The following is an 18,077-nucleotide window of genomic DNA, read 5'->3' on the forward strand; positions in this document are numbered from 1 at the left end:
CTTCTATTTTAAACCAAATAACATCTAAATGGGCATTTGCACTATAGGTAAGATCTTAAAGCCGAGCCCGACCTAAGCCCAACCCGATATTGGGGAATCACTCCTCCTCCTCTCAATTCCTCCCAACAGAAAATCAAAATTCGTGTTAGCTTCGGGCTCCTTTCCTTCGGATAAAGACAACTGCTCAGGCTTGGGCTGGGTCGGGCTTTAATTCCTGCGGGCCCCGGGTCGAACTGGATTTGTTCTAGGGCTGGGCTTACCTCTAGTTTGCAATAATGTCTCTGATAAATGGTGGCGCGTGGCTTCAGTGACGTCCAGTGGACATATTATTAACTGCAGGTCATTGTTTGACAAGAGGCTGCTTTTTTTCTTATGCTTCTATCAGCTGTAGTTTGGTGACCTCTTACTTTGGGCTTTTCTCTGAACTTTTTAAAACAGTGTGAATTATAAATAAAAGCATGGTCAAATTTGATAATCCTTGCCCTACAATGTTCAATCTGGAGATTTTATTCTGTTTCTTTAAAGAGCAAAAACATGTATCAGACAAACTCAAATAAAAAAGATCAGAAATTTGATTGAGCCCCTGATGACACATTAAAATGTACCTAATATTTCCTGTCATAAAATAGAATATATCAATAAAGATTGAGATGGAATTTTCTTGGCCTTTTTTTTTTTTTATTTCTCACTCACGGAAAATGAGCACTTTGGTTGTAAGACAACCGTGAGAACTTGTACAATACAAAAAATGTAGTTAGAAGTAGGGACAATTTTAGGTTCCGAGCTTTGGGGTGCTCAGCACAAATACACAGGGTTTGTGGACATTTTCCATGGCCAAATTCGAGCATTTTTCAAGCACTTTCAAGGCTGGTTGAATGTGATGACTAAAATAAAGTTGCTATCTTGCTGCTAGCACAAACTGTGTGCTAATTTGTGCTGTTCCTACCTATCTCCAATCTTTTTGTGTCAATGGGCTGCTATAAACTGAATTCTGACATTCTGCCTCAACAGTTGCCTACATAACGCTCGTTTAAGTCAAGTCAAGTCATATTTATTTGTATAGCCCTTAATCACAAAGAGTGTCAAAGGGCTGCACAGACCACAGATTATTTCAAACCACAGACTATTATGACACCATCACCTGTCAGGACCAGAACGGAGACAGGACCCACTTGCGTTAAGTTTCTCTCGGTTTTATTGAAAGAAAGAAATAGTTTACAGGCTGGGAGTGACGTTGCTGTCATGCACTTTCCGGACAAATTTTCAACATGTTATCTAGTGTTTACTATGTTTGTGTACTGTAATGCTAAATGTAACTCACCCTTTTCATCCTGAAAGGGGGATTACCTCATGTGAGGTCCTTTCTCAAGGTTTCTCTTTTTCCTCAAGCTGAGGTTTTGAGTTGTTCCTTGCCCGCATGTTGGTTTAAGATCAGGTAATTGTGTCATTGTAATCCTGTGCAGTCCTTTGAGACATTTTTGTGATTAAGGGCTATATAAATAAATTTGACTTGACTTGAAAGGAAAGGGTTCCACCCACGATTCAGTGATCGCTGGACACGCTCTGAACTTCCGTGGCGAGCGATGGCGGTGTCGGTAACGGGTCAGACAGTTGCAAAACTCGGATCGGAAAAGGGGTCGAAGCCTGGAGAGGAGAGGAGACGTGGTCAGGATAAAAAAAACGGGTCGAAGCCGGGGAAACAAACGGGAGCAAAACAGGTGGGAGTGAGGGTCGAAAAAACTTGCCTAGAGTAAACTAATGTTCGCAGACGGACTGACAACAGGTGACAGAACGGAGTGGGTTTAAATAGGGATGGGGAGCCAATCAGAGTCCAAGGCAGTTGGCGCCAAAGGAGCAGTCACAGGTGATTCATATCAGTAATCATGACATCACCTGATCTAAAATCTACATGAGGGCAAGTAATACACAGATACACAGATATTGTCGACATAAAATATAGTTGGCTCATAATGGAGTTCAATATGGAAGACAAAAAAGGAAAGAAAGTACTGTATGTATAAAAAGCAGAGAAATTAGCCAAATCAGGACTCATTTTAATGGTATTGATTGCTCTGAATCAGAGTGAAGACAATATTTCAATCTTGGAACCTCCTGATCTTTTACTTTTTGGTTTACCCATTTTAAATTATATACTTTTTTGTGTGTTTTTCAGAGTATTTGTGTCTAAATTGGTTAAAATACAATTGCAATGTTTTTTTTCTTTTGCATTTTGATTTCATTGTTTTGCATTGGATTTTGTGTTGTTGTTCGACTTCAAATGTGTTCATCGTGAAAAAGCTACAATTGTTTTGTGTTTTACACTTTTTTTGGTAGATCTGTTAATATTTTCATTTATATTTCAACGACAGCATACTGGTTTACCCCCTCCGCATCATAAGTTTCGATCCTATTGACACTAATAGATAGATTTAAAAACAAATCCATAGAAATGTAACATGTAGACGTCTGCATATTTATTCATAAATAAAACAATTGGATTGGTCTTGACCACCTTTTTTAACCCAATGCGGCTCGCGACAAATACTTACCCCCCTCCCGCTGCTTTAAAAACTGAATAAAAAAAGTGTAATAGAAAATGAAAAATAGTGATGGATGCATATTTTGGAGTCGACCTAACATATCAAAGAAGTCCATGCTTTTTTGTTTTGAATCCATCCAAAGTTCTTATCTGCAGTTGTTCAGTTCCCAGACCTACGGTACATGAACATATGGAGTTCATGGTCAATGCACTCGTATAAAAGCAAGTTTTCCACAGGTCAGACGCTCACGGACGTGATTCACAGCCCGGACAAAAGCAATGTTGTTGCTCCTTGCTTGTTTTGCACTTGTTGCCTCGGCACTGGGTGAGTCATTTGCACATTTATGAGGCACTTTGCCCATCTTCCGAAACTTAAAAGTTGGATTGTGGTAGTGGTGAACAGTTTTGGGCACGTTCCTTTAAAAAACTATTAGTTATAGTTACTCACTACTTTAAAAAAAAACGTGTATGATTTATTGCGCTTGACCAGCAACATATTTATCCTACAGTTGAAGTGCAACCAAAATAAACAGTAAACAATGTATTAAGATGACAATCGGCAGTAAATAATATAAAGTGAGTTTAATAATTAAATATAACTCACAACCTGAGAAAACTGGTCAAGTAGACATATACTACTGCACTTCGAGTATTTTTTACACAACAAAAGTGAACAGCTAAGCAATAGTGTGTTTAACACTGAAGTATAAAAAAAATAAAACAAACTCTCACAACCTGAGAGAACTGGTCAAGTAAACACAGCCTACTGTAATCCAAGTATATTGTAGAACAGTATAAAGTGAGTTTTGAATAATCACAGTGTCTAGTCGGACACCTGCTCAAGTAGACAAATGCTATTGCGCTTCAACTATTTTCACACAACAAAAGAAAACAGCCAAACAATAAAAAGTGTGTTTTACACTACAGTGTAAAAAAAATAAAACACACTCTCACAACCTGAAAAACAAGTCAAGTAGAAATAGGCATCTTTACTTCAAAAATGTTGTTCACAACAAAAGTCAACAGTAAACAATATGAAGTGACTCTTTCTTTGTGATGTTATCTGCTAAATAACCAAAGGCCTATATTGCACATAATGCCCCAACAAAATGCTAATTAACATATGTGTAAATACGTGCAACAACAAATAAACTATCAAATACAAGGATAAACTTTGCATTCGTTATTCAAAACATATTGTCCCTGAGTAACACAGTAAGACAAATTAAAATATTTACAGATGTACCAAAAGATAAAATATAAAACATTTTTTATTAAAAAAATTCGAAGTCAGCAACACAAAATCCCTGTAAAAACATGCATATTGACCGCTCCCAAGAGAAAAGGAGCATTTCCAAAGGGACCGGCTCTCGATTGATGGGGAGTTGGTTCCTGTCCTTCACGTCCAAAAGCCGCTTCATTCACAAACGACACATCACTGAAGGCCACTACTGAAGGCCCAGGAGTGAAATGCACAGCCCGCCACTGCATAGAACCCATAACCTTTTGGGAGATTTCTGATATCAAGGTGTATGTACTATGGATCATTTTTAAAAGTCGACTGATTATCAGACGAGTTGATTATCAGCACCGATATTTGGGAATTAAACAAATATCGATACCAGCATTTTGATTTATTCAACGGGCCATTAAAATGCATTTAAAACTGGTTTATTTAGGCTCAGTTACAGCCAAGCATCTCTCCCTCGCTCCTGCCTTTTGTCTCAGACGTTACCCAGCCCGCCCTTTCTGATTGGATAGGCAAAACTGAGCCACTGAAGCAGGACTTACTTTTCAGCACAACACGGCAAGGTTGAATCCATCAAAACAGGCCTAGAGCGCCCTATAGCGGTTTCAGTGTGAAAATTAGAGGTTGGTCGATTATTAGGCTGGTCGATTATTAGGCTGGCCGACTATCGGCACCGATAGTTGGGAATCGGTATTGGCAATTTTATATATTTTAAGACCAATTTTTACGTCTCAGTTGCAGCGGAGACTCTCTCGATTTTTCTGACTCCCCCCCTCTCCCACTCTTCTCTGGTTATTTTCTGAGTAGACAAGCGACTGGAGACGAAACTATTGAAGCAGGAACAATAACGTTGGAGCGGCAGATTTGCTTACTTGTCCCAACATGCCTGTGTCCATGATAGAAAAAGGTGTAGCTAACTTGATTAGGGGTTCATGTTCAGGTGGAAACTGATATATTAGCTCTTATCATAGCATGACTGTGCTAATTTGGCTCAAAAACAGAAATGCTAACACATTTGAATTCACAAGCTCCGTTGAAATTTTGACACACTTTGTGTGTTAAAGCAATTTAAGTTATTTTAGTTGTATTGACATTTCTATGTATTTATTGTGCACTGTTAGATTTTGTTTCAAGTGAAAGATTAGTCATGTTAGTTGTGTCTAATTTTTAATTAATTTATTGTAAAAGGTTTCGAAGTGTTATTGAAGTCCTGTCAATACTACTAATCGCTATCGATATCGGCCCCGATAAACCCATATCGGTCGATCCTTAGTCAGTAATTTTTATTTGTTCTCAGGATGTGGTAGGCCTTCTATCCCTCCCCAAGTCAGTGGCTACAACAAAATTGTTAACGGGGAGAATGCTGTGCCAGGATCCTGGCCTTGGCAGGTGTCACTTCAGGTATTTGCACACACCATCCCTTAGTTTCATGCCATTATTATGTCACAATCATATTAAAGCTAAAGAATCGGTTTTCCACAGGACGGGAGGGGATTCCACTTCTGCGGCGGATCTCTGATTAACCAAAACTGGGTTGTGACTGCAGCTCATTGCCGTGTGTCGTACGTATCCGCGCCATTGGCAGATTTGAATTGACGTGTCTTCATTGATAAAGTTGTGTACTGTTCACGGGCGTGGAGAACTGGCCATGGTGCTTTCGGATCAGACACAGGCAGGCTGGCTGGTGATGATGGCGAAAGGGCTCAGCATAGTCAGTTTGAAGATGACTCAAATGTGTATCAGAAGTACAGCTGATGTCAGCAAGACTCTTTTCTGTGAGGGACAGGAGGTGGTGCGCAATTCCCGAGATTCTGAACTCTCCAGGCCAAAATGTATTGAGTGTACCTCCCGCCTCCAGAGTTGGTGGCATGCTACCATCTGTTCAAACGCTGTGAAGGGCAATGTTCCCTCTGATCTTTCAAGGAAGCGTTCACACAAAATTAGTGAGCACCGTTTGGAACAACAGTGGCTTATGTCAGGCATGCCCAAGTTTGGCATCCAAATTATTAACAAACCCAAACCTGAGGTAAAATCAACTTACATTCTATAGAGTTCTCTGCAATAGTAAATCTCTCATCATCATCATCAGCCGTACCGCTTATCCTCATTAGGGTCGCGGGGGGGCTGGAGCCCATCCCAGCCATCTCCGGGCAGTGGGCAGGGGACACCCTGAACTGGTTGCCAGCCAATCGCAGGGCACACAGGGACAGACAACTCATTCGCTCATTCACACCTAGGGACAATTTGGACCAGCCAATTCACCTGAAATGCATGTTTTTGGAACGTGGGAGGAAACCGGAGTGCCCGGAGGAAACCCACGCAAGCACGGGGAGAACATACAAACTCCGCACAGGAAGTCTGGAGCTGGATTTGAACCCACGACAGGTTCCCATGACATGAACTGTGCCGCACAAGCGCTAACCACTGCGCCGCCGTGCTGCCCCTTTTCAGAGTTAAGACGCAAGAAATTGAGTGACATCCACTCTTTTATCTCAATGAGGCAGGCCTCCCAATTTCCACAGTTTAGTGTGGGAAATTCCTCCAACGGAAGATATAGTTGAGTGTCGTCTGCGTAGCAGTGGAAGCTGATATTGTACTTGCGAATAATATCACCTAATGGAAGCATGTAAATGCTGAAAAGAAGGGGGCCAAGCACTGAACCCTGCGGAACACCACAGGTAACATTAAAGGGCTCAGATGTCATTTCACCATATTTAAGACAGTGCGTCCTATCTGAGAGGTAGGATCTGAACCACGAGAGGACGGTTCCTGAGAGACCAATCCATTTTTCCAACCGTTCTAGTAGGAAATTGTGGTGCACTGTGTCAAAAGCAGCACTAAGATCCAGCAGCAGCAAAAGTGATGAAGCGCCAGAATCCATTGCCAGTAGGAGATCAGTTCAGGGTGTCCCCTGCCCACTGCCGAAGACAGCTGAGATGGGCTTCAGCACCCCCGCGACCTTACTGAGGATAAGCGGTGCAGATAATGGATGGATGGATTATTCAGATTCTAATCGTCTGTCATTTCTCATCTTGTGCAGTCCCAGAAGCCACCGCGTAATCCTTGGTGAACATGATCGTCAATCCAATAGCGAGCCTCTTCAGGTCAAGACAATCTCAAGAGTGAGTAGCACTATAATACATACGATCTGTAACATGAAACTGTCAAATGTAGTTGTGTTAGACAAATAACTAACTGACTGAAGTTTCATTCCAGGCCATCTCGCATCCCTACTACAACTCCCAGAACTTCAACAATGACATCACCCTTCTAAAGCTGTCCTCTCCAGCTCAGATAACAAGGACTGTTTCTCCCGTGTGCCTGGCCAGTTCTAGCACCAGCATCCCAAGCGGAACTAAATGCGTCACCACCGGATGGGGCAGGACGGGACAAACCTGTAAGTCCCAAAAACGCTGCGGAAAATATTGAAAAGGAGATAAGAATAGTCTCTTGATGCTTTTTCGTTGACAGCGAGCCCACGTTACCTGCAGCAGACGTCCTTGCCTATGCTTACCCCGGCTCAGTGTAAACAGTACTGGGGTTACAACAGAATTACTGATGCTATGATCTGTGCTGGTGCTTCTGGAGTTTCCTCTTGCCAGGTAAAAAAAACTCCCAATTATCTTTCAATAATCACTTGATGCTAGTCATGTGTGGTGAAATTCTATTCTGGTGGGGCAGATTCCAATTTGTCAAAAATAATGATTCAATAAAATGCATTTGTTCCCCGTAGAGAAAGTCATTTTCTCCAAGTGGTAAACAAACGCACGAAAAAGTACAATTAGAAGTACTTGTACAATTTAAAAGCGATTTGGCGCACTCTGGTGGACGGAGGCGCGACAAATACAGTATTATCACTAACAGGTTTTTGTTTTTTGTATTTTTAAATCTCATTTCGTGTAAAATTCTTAAAAGAGACATTTGACAACAGTGAAATGTTTTCTTATGCAGGCATGAAAATGAGTTATGGTTTAAAAAGGCTGAGAAGGGTGTGTAAGAAATGCCATATTTATTTGTGTATAATGTGCACCACTATTTTCAATGAATAATTTGTAGACAATTTAGTTCGACTTTTTTCTCAGCTCAAACTACCCAATGAAAGTAACAAAAGTTGTTGAATATATGCAGCCATAATTCAAATCATTTATTGACAACTATGAACACAACACCAACATGAAATGTACAATGTATTTGACATATGTCCTTCAAAGGGCCATTCATCACCGGATACAGCAAAGAGTAGTTTCCCTCATCATGCTTTTTTGCGTTTACTTACATCTTTCAGAATGACTTTCTGTTTACTCGATTCTCTAAGATTCGTCTCTGGGACTGTGAATAAAAAAGTGTGATGTTAACTACTGTTAAAAGATAATAACTCTAAAATTGTTTAATTGATGTTGAAAATGTCAGGAAAAAGTGTTAAAACGTCATATCGTCACGTCATATTGTCAGATATAACAAAATTGTGAATATGCTTGATGGCTGTTGAGATTGTCGTGTTTGTTTTGCTGCTGTTGGTGTCGGTGGATTTGTTCAGACAAAAAACAATCGACTTTGGCCTGAACGGATCTATTGACACTAACAAAGATGTTATATAACGAAATTGTGAATATGCTTGATTGCTATTAGGATTTTCGAGAAGGGTTGTTCAAACCTCACATTGTGTTTGCTGTTAAACGTCATATTAATATATAATATTGTGAATGTGCTTGATTGCTGTTGAGATTGTTTTCTGTTATTAGTGTCAATAAATTTGTTCAAACCAAAAAAATCAGATCAAATCTAATGGGCATCACACACGAATGAATACGTTCTCCTGAATGAATACGCAAATTTGAATTTGAATGCACTGTTAGGGTCTGGTGCGCCTCTGTCTACAAGAGGGCGCCTAATCAGATAGTAATTGGGAAGTGCGTGTCCAATGACCACACAAAAGGCCTTAATTAGCCTCACCCTTTACAAGCACATTTTGGACAGAACACAGTGTCGGGTGATTTTCATTTTCCACCGTCAAGATGACCATCACCTTTTTAAGTGTTATACCAATTTGTAAGGTTTGTTTTTTGTTTCTCTATCAGACTGTTTAATAGTTGTTTTTGACTACTTGTTACTTTGTTGATGATTTTCTTATATAATGCCCTATTTTCGAGCACATTGCCTTTTCCTGCTTCCTGCGTTTGGGTCCGGCGCAAAATCATAACGTAGTAACAAATGATCAAAAACAACAATAAAACTGTCAGAACGAGAGCCAAAAACAAAACCTCACAATAAAATGATGGTGAACTTGACGGTGGAAAACTAATGTGAAAAATTAAAACCACCAAACACTGAGTGCTGTAGACAATATCCTTATGAAGCGCTAGGCTAATGAGAGAGAATTGTGGGGTCATTCGACACACAGGTGCCCACTGGTGGACGGAGATGCACCAGACCCAAACAGCACCACCTCAAACGCCCTATTACTATGGGAAATCTTACAATACCTCCTCCCCACCTCAAAACATTTTCACCTTAGTTCAATACTATTCACTTAGGTCATCCTTTTTGGTCTCAAAATGGTGAATTCCTCCTGAAGGTGAAATATTTTCATGCCTGCTTGTGGAAAACCAGATTTGGCTGACCCTCAACCCAGACGCAAGCCATACAGTGACATCCAGTGGTCAAATAATACACAATGTTCCTTTAAAACCCTTTATTGACTAAATATCATACAGGCCGTCTGGAATTTTTTTTTGTTATTCTGGCCGGGAAAGAGTCAGAAATCTTTACCTTTGCCCTTTTTCAGAACAACCCAAATTACGAATAACTGGCAATCGCTACCATAAATGTGTTAAAACAATGTAACAACAGTTTAAAATGGAAAAAGAACAAAAAACGGACTTGGATTTTTCAGGATTATAAAGAAGTAAAGACTGGAACTGAACATGAACCCATTATAAGACAACATAAACTAGAAACATGAATGTTGTACACATATACAAAACATTTTTTGAGTCTTGCTCTCTCAGTTGTCTACATATTCTCAACTATTTTTCATCTTGACCAGGTGTTTTATGGGCCTGTGTGGTGAAGCAAGACAGAGATTCATATCATACATGACCCATTATATACCCCAATTCATTATCCCTTTGACAGTCAAAACTAGTAATGTAAGAAGGATACCATTTTATAGGTTACAAATAACAAAAACTAATTTACGAAATGCATTACTTGTTATGCCGTTGGTGCAATTTTTACTGTGATTGGTCCATGCCACACGCGGATGTGTGTGAGATACGTTTGTAGGAAACTATCGCGGATTTACTGTAGTTTAAATAGCGCTTGTAAAACAGGGGCGCTCCCATGGTCATAAGAGGGTTAAATCTGAATAAAAGAAACATCTAACATATTTGAAGTTGCGCGTTTCCATGACAGGTGAGGCACAGCCCGGCCTGCCTCCCCTGACTGCATGTCACTGACACATTCCTAAATGGTGCTTTTTTTCCAGGGTGATTCTGGTGGCCCCCTTGTGTGCCAGAGCGGTGGGGCCTGGAACCTTGTGGGCATCGTGTCCTGGGGCACCTCCAACTGCAACGTGCGCACGCCTGCCGTGTACGCCCGTGTGTCCTACCTGCGCAGCTGGATCGACAGAACCATTGCCTCTAATTAAATTCTGAAACATTTTTGAAAACTGACGACAATATGCGCTTGTGCATTTGTCATCTCAGATCACCGTTCCATTACAACTGAAAAACTAAAAAAACGCTTTTTGGCCTTCTATCCTTTGGATGAAATAAAAACATTCAAGTATCATTTGTCTTGCCTATTAACCGAGGACTGCTGAATTGCTCGTGCAGATGCAATAACTACTACATGGATTTTCACATATCACAGTGAGTCTCCATTAACCGTGATAACGGAGGCATTATTACTTGATTCTCTAAAGTGAAGCTAACCTAGGTTTGTCATTGAAATGTAACAAACACTGTAACAACATTAATGTCCTACAGGCATGAAGCTGGGTCGGTGCTTAAAAAGGTGAGAAAGGTGTGGAGGACATATGTTCTGGTACACTGTACAACCCAAGAAAATACTGATGTTTATTATCTTTGATAAATTTAGCCTCAAATCGCTTGCATAGAAGCAGGTTCAATTTAGCTCTTCTTAGTTATTCTCTACAGCAGAAGTCTCCAAACTATTTCAAGCTGAGAGCTACTTTTTGTTACATGTTAGCTCCAAGGGCACCCATTTTGATATGCATTTCTAAAACCACCACTTATATTACTGTTATTACCAAGTAAATCATGTGAAGTAGCGTTAAATAGACTCAGTCAACCACTAAAAAATAATTTTACTCGTAAGTCACAATGACTTGGCATTGGTGAGCTATTCTCAGAATCGGTACGATGGCACCTAATTTGTCCTTAGGAGGCACCACGTTGGAGACCTCTGCTCTACAGTAGACTGCTCCTGATAAAGGCTAAGAATTAGGCTAAGATTATCCCCAATAATACATCTGGCATAATTAGTGTTTCACATGTGATAATGGGTTTTATAGCATATCCTTGGACTTTCTTGATAAGTTGGCATTAGTCCATTAGTTATAAAATCTCAATTACAACCCCCCACCCTCAAAGCATTTTATCCTTGGATCTACACAATTCACACAGGTCACCTTTTTGACTTCAAGATGATGAATTTCTTGCTGGGTCATAGTGTCAACTCGGATCAAAAAACGTGAAAAGGGAGCCATGAGGGGCTGAAGAATGGTAGGAGATGTGGAGTTTGAAGGGTTAGTACCCTTGCCTTCTGTCCAGGAGGGGGAGGCCCTTAGTGATCACGCCTTCTCACATACTACTATTCACTTTGGGCACACATAAAGCACTTTACACATCCTTGGTAAGTGTTACCCCCAATTTTAATGCACTGTTAATATAAAACGAATATATATTTCACAGAGTCATACTTCATTGTTGATTCCCTCAAACTCAAATGTCCTCGCTTTTAGGCAGCGGTCTCCGAACTTTTTCAAGCCGAAGGACACTTTTTGGAACTAATTTGGGCAAATAGCAGTTTGAGATACATTTAAAAATAATATTATTACAGGATGTTATTACAAGACTAGTGTTTTGAAGTAGGGATAAATAGTCAACTACCAAAAAATCACAATGACTCAGCACTGGTGAGTTACTTTCAGAACAGGTCCGCGGGAACCCCAGCTGTCCTTCGGGGAACCCTGGTGCCCACGAGCATCACGTTGGAGACCCCTGTTCTCAAGCAATAACAAAGGATTTGATATTGCTGATCCTATACCTTTGAAGGCAAGTAAACACGAGTTTGCGAAATTGTGGATTTATATTTAATTAGTGATCATAAAAGTCCTTCATCTCCTTGAGGATCTTAATGCTCTCACTGTATCGCAACTGGTTCTTGTTAGAGCACTCCTTCCACCTAAGAGAAAAAGGGAAACAATTTAGTTAACATTTTAAGGCAAATATTACCTTTCTGTATACTATGTGTAAACAGGCAGTTTCTATATTGGGTAATAATTAATGATCGACCCATACGGGTTTTTAAGGACCAATACCGATTATTAGAATTTTAAAAAGGCCGACAACTGATATTTGGAGCCGTAGAAAGTTAAAAATTGGTGCAAGAATATTTTAATCATGAGATAAGAATCAAAGAATATTTGTTTTAAATTCAAATAAAACTTGTGTAGCTCTCTGAAACCTTTTACATAAATTAAATTTGAATTTCATGAACATATAAAGGATGCTTTTTTTATAACACATAAAAATGTTGTTTTTTAATCATGTTGGTTGTATTGACTTACAACAAAAAGTGCATCGAAATTTCAACACAGAGGGTGAATTGAAAAGTGTGGGCACTCCTGTTTAGAAGCCAGATTGACTAACTAATGTTATAGTAACAGTTAATCATTTCGCTTTACACTTTTGCGTGCTTTTATGCTCTCTCTCAAACACACGCTTGATTGATGAACCAATGTTACTATAAGAACTATATACAATATTCGTTTAAAAAGTTAATGCCAATGCGATTGAGTAGTATAGCTTTTTTGTTGTTGTAGTCTACTGTTCACTGGCCCCACCTACGGGGAGTACTGTCTACTGCAGTTTACTGACATCCGTTATGGCTTCGTCACGTATGTGCAAAGGGTCAATAAATTTACAACTACGCTAGTGTGTACTTTATAATGTTTAAATGTGTTTAACATGTGTGATTACAATGGTGTAAGCAGCATACCTTTGTCTGATCTTTTTCCATCGTTCCATATGGTCAGATTTGATGGAACCGTATGCAGATGTAGAAACGGTTATCTAGAAAAGTAGAACAATATTACACACATTTAATATATTTATAATTAACCTGATTATTGCATGCATGCAAGTTTATTCATTTAGAACTTAGAATGACCGTGGGCTTTTCAGTTGGTGGGATCCTGAGGTTGATAGGTTCGCCAGTAGGGCTGATAGGGGATGCTGTTGGAGGAGGTAGCCGGTATACAATTTGCTCGTTGCCGTTGATCATGTCTGTGACCTACAAATACAGAGGGAATTGAGATTTTTTTTTCCCCGTTATCTTAGATCCTGGGTAGGCGGCCCAAAATGTATTGAAGCAAAATAACAAAAAAAAATAAAAAATTGTCCAGCGTTGCAAAAAATTAAAAGTCTTTTATAAGCCTTATAATGAGCGCACCGCATGCTGTATGTATCTATCTATATTAAGTATGTTAGCCTACTACCAAAATGATTAAGTCAGATGAAGCACATCCTTTAGAGAATGATGCACCACGTGACCACTCTGTTGTAGGATACCGCCTCAAGTTTAACTTTATTACAATATTAATGAATTAAACACAGTATGTTCCATTGCTTGGACAACATTAAAACAATGCAATAAAGAAATCCATTACATAACCCGATTAATCTCAGGCAATTCTGTATTCTGGTGCTGAATGTTTTTGATTTGCTGTTCTGTGATCTTGCTTGCCACTATAATGGCACTTCACTGTCTTCGTGGAAAGAGGGATGTCTGTAATTTTCTGCATTATTTCACTTTTGCTCTTGAAGTCTGCAACTATATTGACATGATATATGGATAAATGACTTCTTCATGTAGTCACAACCTGTGAATGATTTTCCCGCTTTATTAAATACTAGGATGCAAAACAGCACTGAAGTTTGGAGATGCAAGCAACTTATTAAATCGATTTTTGTGCACAAATAATTTCAACAGATGCGAGGCAATCACACCACTTTTCCTACTTTTAACTGGGTATACCATGCCGCAAATGTAGCATGCTTTCCCTGGAAATTTATTTCTATATAACTCTTTTTGTTATTTGATAACTTCTCTCTTAAGAGCAAACATTTAGGCAAACCATTCGCATCAGCAACGAATGCAAATGCTCAGCAGCGCTACAGTGCCGCATGTTGCCGACCCCTGTCTTCTATTCACGTCGATTTCAAGTCAAGCTATTTGCTCAAAAAATCCTTACATCTTCTTCTTGGATGACTTGTGTAGGAGATCTTGGCGATTCTTCGTTGGGCTCTCGTACGGACGGATTATTTCTCATCCACGCACGACAAATGGGATACAGAGGGGTGTTGGTATTGAACTGAGCCAGATCCACGCTTCGGTCGAACAACTTAATAATGTAAGCATCTAAAAAAAAAGATGAGAGCGAGGTGAAAAAAAACATCGATTACGACAAAAAGATAGAGACCTATATTTTACTTTGTCTGTGAGTATTGCTCTCTGTTATGCTTTCATCCATCTCTTTGCGCTTTTTGCGACGATGCTGGGGAAATCTTGTTGACGGCCTGCAAATTAAAAAAGAAAACTGTTGTAATTTTTGATTGAGCAAGTATAAAAAGTCAAGTGGATTTTTACCGTTTTCCAGCAGATATTGGAGACAAATCCCTATTAAAAAATATATATACAATATTTACTCTCACCACATCACCATTCAATGTACACATAACAGAATGCATTTTCTACTTATTTATTGAGTCAGTTGATATTTTCCCAGTCTCGCTTTCATTTTGCTCCCTGCTTGAAACACAGATGAAATAATTTCCAAGTAAATTATATTTTCAAGTAACTCGGAATTTAATGAAATACCAACCTTTCATTTTCACTCTTCTCAACCAGTCCCTTTAAAATACAATCTAGTCTGTTGCGGGCTGCTGCTCCCTCCACTTCTATAAGGAAAATGAAATTGTTTCTTAGGCTTGAGATAAAGTAATTACATTATATAGAGAACAGCACATTTATATGTAAAACGACAACAATAATAATGATAATATTAACAATAATAACTCCATTCACTTGGTCCCCATTAGGAAATTCGCTATTACCGACAGTACCGGAGTGGTAGTCATTGCTGTCGCAACAGAGCGTGTGCCAAATGACCTGTTTACAGCACCTAGTATTCCCAAGTGGTCTCCCATCCGAGGACAGTACTAACCGGGCCTGTTTCTGTGCACGTTAACATAAGTTTTTGTACGTGTTTATGACTGTTTTTGTATTACGTTTTCGTGCGGTTTTACGTACGTTATTTAGTGTGTTTCCGTATGCTTTCGTATTTGTTTACGTATGCTTCCGTGCGTGTTTACATACGCTTTTTTGCGTGTTTACGTACATTTTTTTGTGCGTGTTTGGGTACAGACTGATTGTTACTTTATTATCGTGTTTACGGTTTGTTTTGTTTGTTCAAGTGTTGTTGTGAAGTGCAATAAATATTACAAGGTTCTATAAAAAACTAACTGTCTGTTCTTCAACTGATTGGAATGCTGCTAAGATAATATCAAATTCTTTGACACACATCTTTTTTTTATAGTTAAAAAGTTACTTTCCCTCATAACTAGTTACTTTTACTGTAGAGTAATTCAGTTATTAACTCAAAACTGGGAAAAAAAAGTATCCATGCGTTAAGTCTTGAGATTTATCCGCCACTCAGAATGTGAATCCAATGCACATAAGAGTGCAGTTGTTGTTATAATAGGCCTTTGCTCCATCAGAGGGCAGCCAAAACCGTTTTTATTTAAAAAAAAAAAAAAAAAATACCTGTTCGCTGGAATAAACATTTTTATGTATATTTGTTTACTGTTAAGATAATTGACAAACACAAAAGACAAAAGTAAGAATACAAATTATGAGAAGTGGGGGGGACCAAATCGCACCATTTTGCTTTTAATAATTTTGGCCAGCCTCTCGTAAGGTTGTTGGGTTCCCGCAGGACTAATGTCAGCGCTCTCTCGGTGAGGCTCTAAACAATAGAGAATACTTTTAAGTGGCGTGAACATCAAACACAGATTGTCAGACAACTCTTAATCGCTAAGTAGCCGCTGGAAACACTGTAGTCTAAAGTTTATACTTTAGTTTGTTGAGTTAAGTGATTCTTTGTAATGGTAAATCAATTGATTTATTATATATAAAGTCAATAAATGCAAAGCACCAACCATTGATCTGTGTATTATTTGTCACCAAGATGGCACTGTTGTCTAATGCTGCTGCGCTGTACTCCACAGCACCGGTTTTTGTCTGCATGATGCCAGATAAACATGGCGGCGACATCTAGGTAGGGATTCCACTATGTAAAAGAAATACAAATTTCTCGACCAATGTTTTTGTATTAAAAATGAACAGCTTGTGTATTTTTGCTTAATATTTAAATCAATGTTTATTTAAACATTTTAGAGAGAGACATACAATATATCTTAAGTGAAAATTCAACTAAACTGACAAAACTGCTGTTCAGACAAAAACTTTTCCGCGGATTTTATTTCACTGTGTGACATTAATAATAATAATAATAATTTCCTTGTATTGTCATTCTGTGTAACAATGTACACAGAACGAAATGTCGATTGCACCTGACCCGTTGTAGCGAGCCGATGCAGCCGCAGCCAACAGAGGGCGCCGCCGACCACTTTTTAAGTCTTAGGAATGACTCGGCCGGGGCGCGAACCACCGACCTCCCAGTCTCAAATTAGGTGATTTGATAAAATTTATGAACTGAGAAAAATGCCAGGACAAGTGGAAATTTTAATATTTTTTTCCACTAACTGGGTCTGCCTAATTTACCAAGTGACTTGGGCTGTTTTCAAAATATATGATATAAATAAATAAATATAATAAATAAATAATTTCCTTGTATTGTCATTCTGTGTAACAATGTACACAGAACGAAATGTCGATTGCACCTGACCCGTTGTAGCGAGCCGATGCAGCCGCAGCCAACAGAGGGCGCCGCCGACCACTTTTTAAGTCTTAGGAATGACTCGGCCGGGGCGCGAACCACCGACCTCCCAGTCTCAAAGCGGGCGCCTTACCATCTAGGCTACTGAGCTGGTAAGAGGTAGTGCCAGACGAAACATCCATTCATCCACCCATTATCTGTACCACTTATCCTCAGTAGGGTCTCGGGGGTGCTGGAGCCCATCCCAGCTATCTTCGGGCAGTGCACAGGGGACACCCTGAACTTGGTGCCAGCCAGTCGCAGGACATGCCAGACGAAACGTGTTGACTATAAAAAGCGGACTAGAAACGAACGCTGTGAAAGGGTGAAGCAACTGGAAGCTGTTTTAAAAGCACTGCAGCGCTCTTTTCACAAGACCCTGCGAGTCAAATGAAAACGCTACAAAGGGCAAGCTACGAGGTCACGGTGTTGATCACCAAGAATTGCAAACCTTTCACAGAGGAATTAAATGTTTTTACAGAATGCCAGACTGAATAGTTGGCCCGCATACATTTTCAGCTTACCAAATATGGTCCGCTTTCGGAAAAGTTTGGACACCTGCTTTCCTACTTCTTGTTAAATTGCAAAAGATGACTTGCACAACAAAAAGAGGCAGTTTGGAGCTTTACGTGAACATATCAAAAAATAAAACTTACCTAGCCGTTCGGTTTTGATCTTGACGTGGTGCATTTTGTTCTTATAGTACTGCCCTTTAATGGAAGAGAATAGCTAAAAGGGCTCTGTTTTTAAATTGAAAGTGGTTTACGTATCTTTTGTTTTCAGCTATAAATTCTAAATATCAGCTTAAATCGACTGCCATGGTTCGTAATCAAAACTGCGAACCACCACTAGATAGGTAGTTGAATCGGTTTCTTGCGTCCGGATACCAATTCAAATTCTAATTCAGTGTCTTGTGTGAACGTTGAGCGTTACGGACTGTAGATAAACTTTAGCATTTTAGCATTAGCATCTGAACAGACTTTACTCTTCCGCGCGCTGACCTTTCCCATTTGCCAATTGGTTTGTCGGTATCAATAAAACTC

At 39.5% G+C, this 18,077-nt stretch overlaps 2 protein-coding genes across 3 annotated transcripts; one reads left to right on the forward strand and one right to left on the reverse strand.

Moving 5' to 3' along the window:
• Window positions 1-2,765: 2,765 nt before the first annotated feature.
• Window positions 2,766-10,580, forward strand: LOC148371543 (chymotrypsin-like protease CTRL-1). Its single transcript, XM_088326074.1, has 7 exons — window positions 2,766-2,864; window positions 5,086-5,189; window positions 5,271-5,350; window positions 6,829-6,910; window positions 7,005-7,185; window positions 7,260-7,390; window positions 10,276-10,580. The coding sequence occupies exons 1-7, from the start codon at window positions 2,819-2,821 to the stop codon at window positions 10,435-10,437; spliced, it is 786 nt and encodes a 261-aa protein (XP_088182200.1). The 5' UTR covers window positions 2,766-2,818; the 3' UTR covers window positions 10,438-10,580.
• A 1,523-nt stretch (window positions 10,581-12,103) lies between these two features.
• On the reverse strand, window positions 12,104-18,056 carry lin37 (lin-37 DREAM MuvB core complex component). Of its 2 annotated transcripts, none has more exons than XM_088326076.1 (9): window positions 17,691-18,056; window positions 14,920-14,995; window positions 14,793-14,843; window positions 14,685-14,714; window positions 14,529-14,614; window positions 14,290-14,456; window positions 13,206-13,328; window positions 13,035-13,108; window positions 12,104-12,218 (listed from the first exon to the last, which is right to left on the reverse strand). In XM_088326076.1, the coding sequence occupies exons 1-9, from the start codon at window positions 17,722-17,724 to the stop codon at window positions 12,131-12,133; spliced, it is 729 nt and encodes a 242-aa protein (XP_088182202.1). In that variant the 5' UTR covers window positions 17,725-18,056; the 3' UTR covers window positions 12,104-12,130. The 2 variants fall into 2 exon arrangements, with proteins under 2 accessions (XP_088182202.1, XP_088182201.1); XM_088326075.1 differs by having other exon boundaries at window positions 14,793-14,846.
• Between the last annotated feature and the right edge of the window lie 21 nt (window positions 18,057-18,077).

Source organism: Urocampus carinirostris, chromosome 2 (genome assembly GCF_059441175.1).
Source record: "Urocampus carinirostris isolate Australia breed hairy pipefish chromosome 2, RoL_Ucar_1.0, whole genome shotgun sequence".
Classification (NCBI taxonomy): Eukaryota; Metazoa; Chordata; class Actinopteri; order Syngnathiformes; family Syngnathidae; genus Urocampus; species Urocampus carinirostris.

What these genes read in the sequence shown, in the direction of transcription:
- LOC148371543 (XM_088326074.1), top strand. Translation starts at nt 2,819, where the DNA reads ATGTTGTTGCTCCTTGCTTGTTTTGCACTTGTTGCCTCGGCACTGG. An exon ending in AGGTCAAGACAATCTCAAGA is followed by an intron (nt 6,911 to 7,004) that starts GTGAGTAGCACT and finishes GTTTCATTCCAG; the next exon opens with GCCATCTCGCATCCCTACTA. An exon ending in GGGCAGGACGGGACAAACCT is followed by an intron (nt 7,186 to 7,259) that starts GTAAGTCCCAAA and finishes TTTCGTTGACAG; the next exon opens with CGAGCCCACGTTACCTGCAG.
- lin37 (XM_088326075.1), bottom strand. Translation starts at nt 17,724, where the DNA reads ATGCACCACGTCAAGATCAAAACCGAACGGCTAG. An exon ending in GAGAAGAGTGAAAATGAAAG is followed by an intron (nt 14,847 to 14,919) that starts GTTGGTATTTCA and finishes CTGTGTTTCAAG; the next exon opens with CAGGGAGCAAAATGAAAGCG. An exon ending in TGGAAAAAGATCAGACAAAG is followed by an intron (nt 12,219 to 13,034) that starts GTATGCTGCTTA and finishes TTTTTCTCTTAG; the next exon opens with GTGGAAGGAGTGCTCTAACA.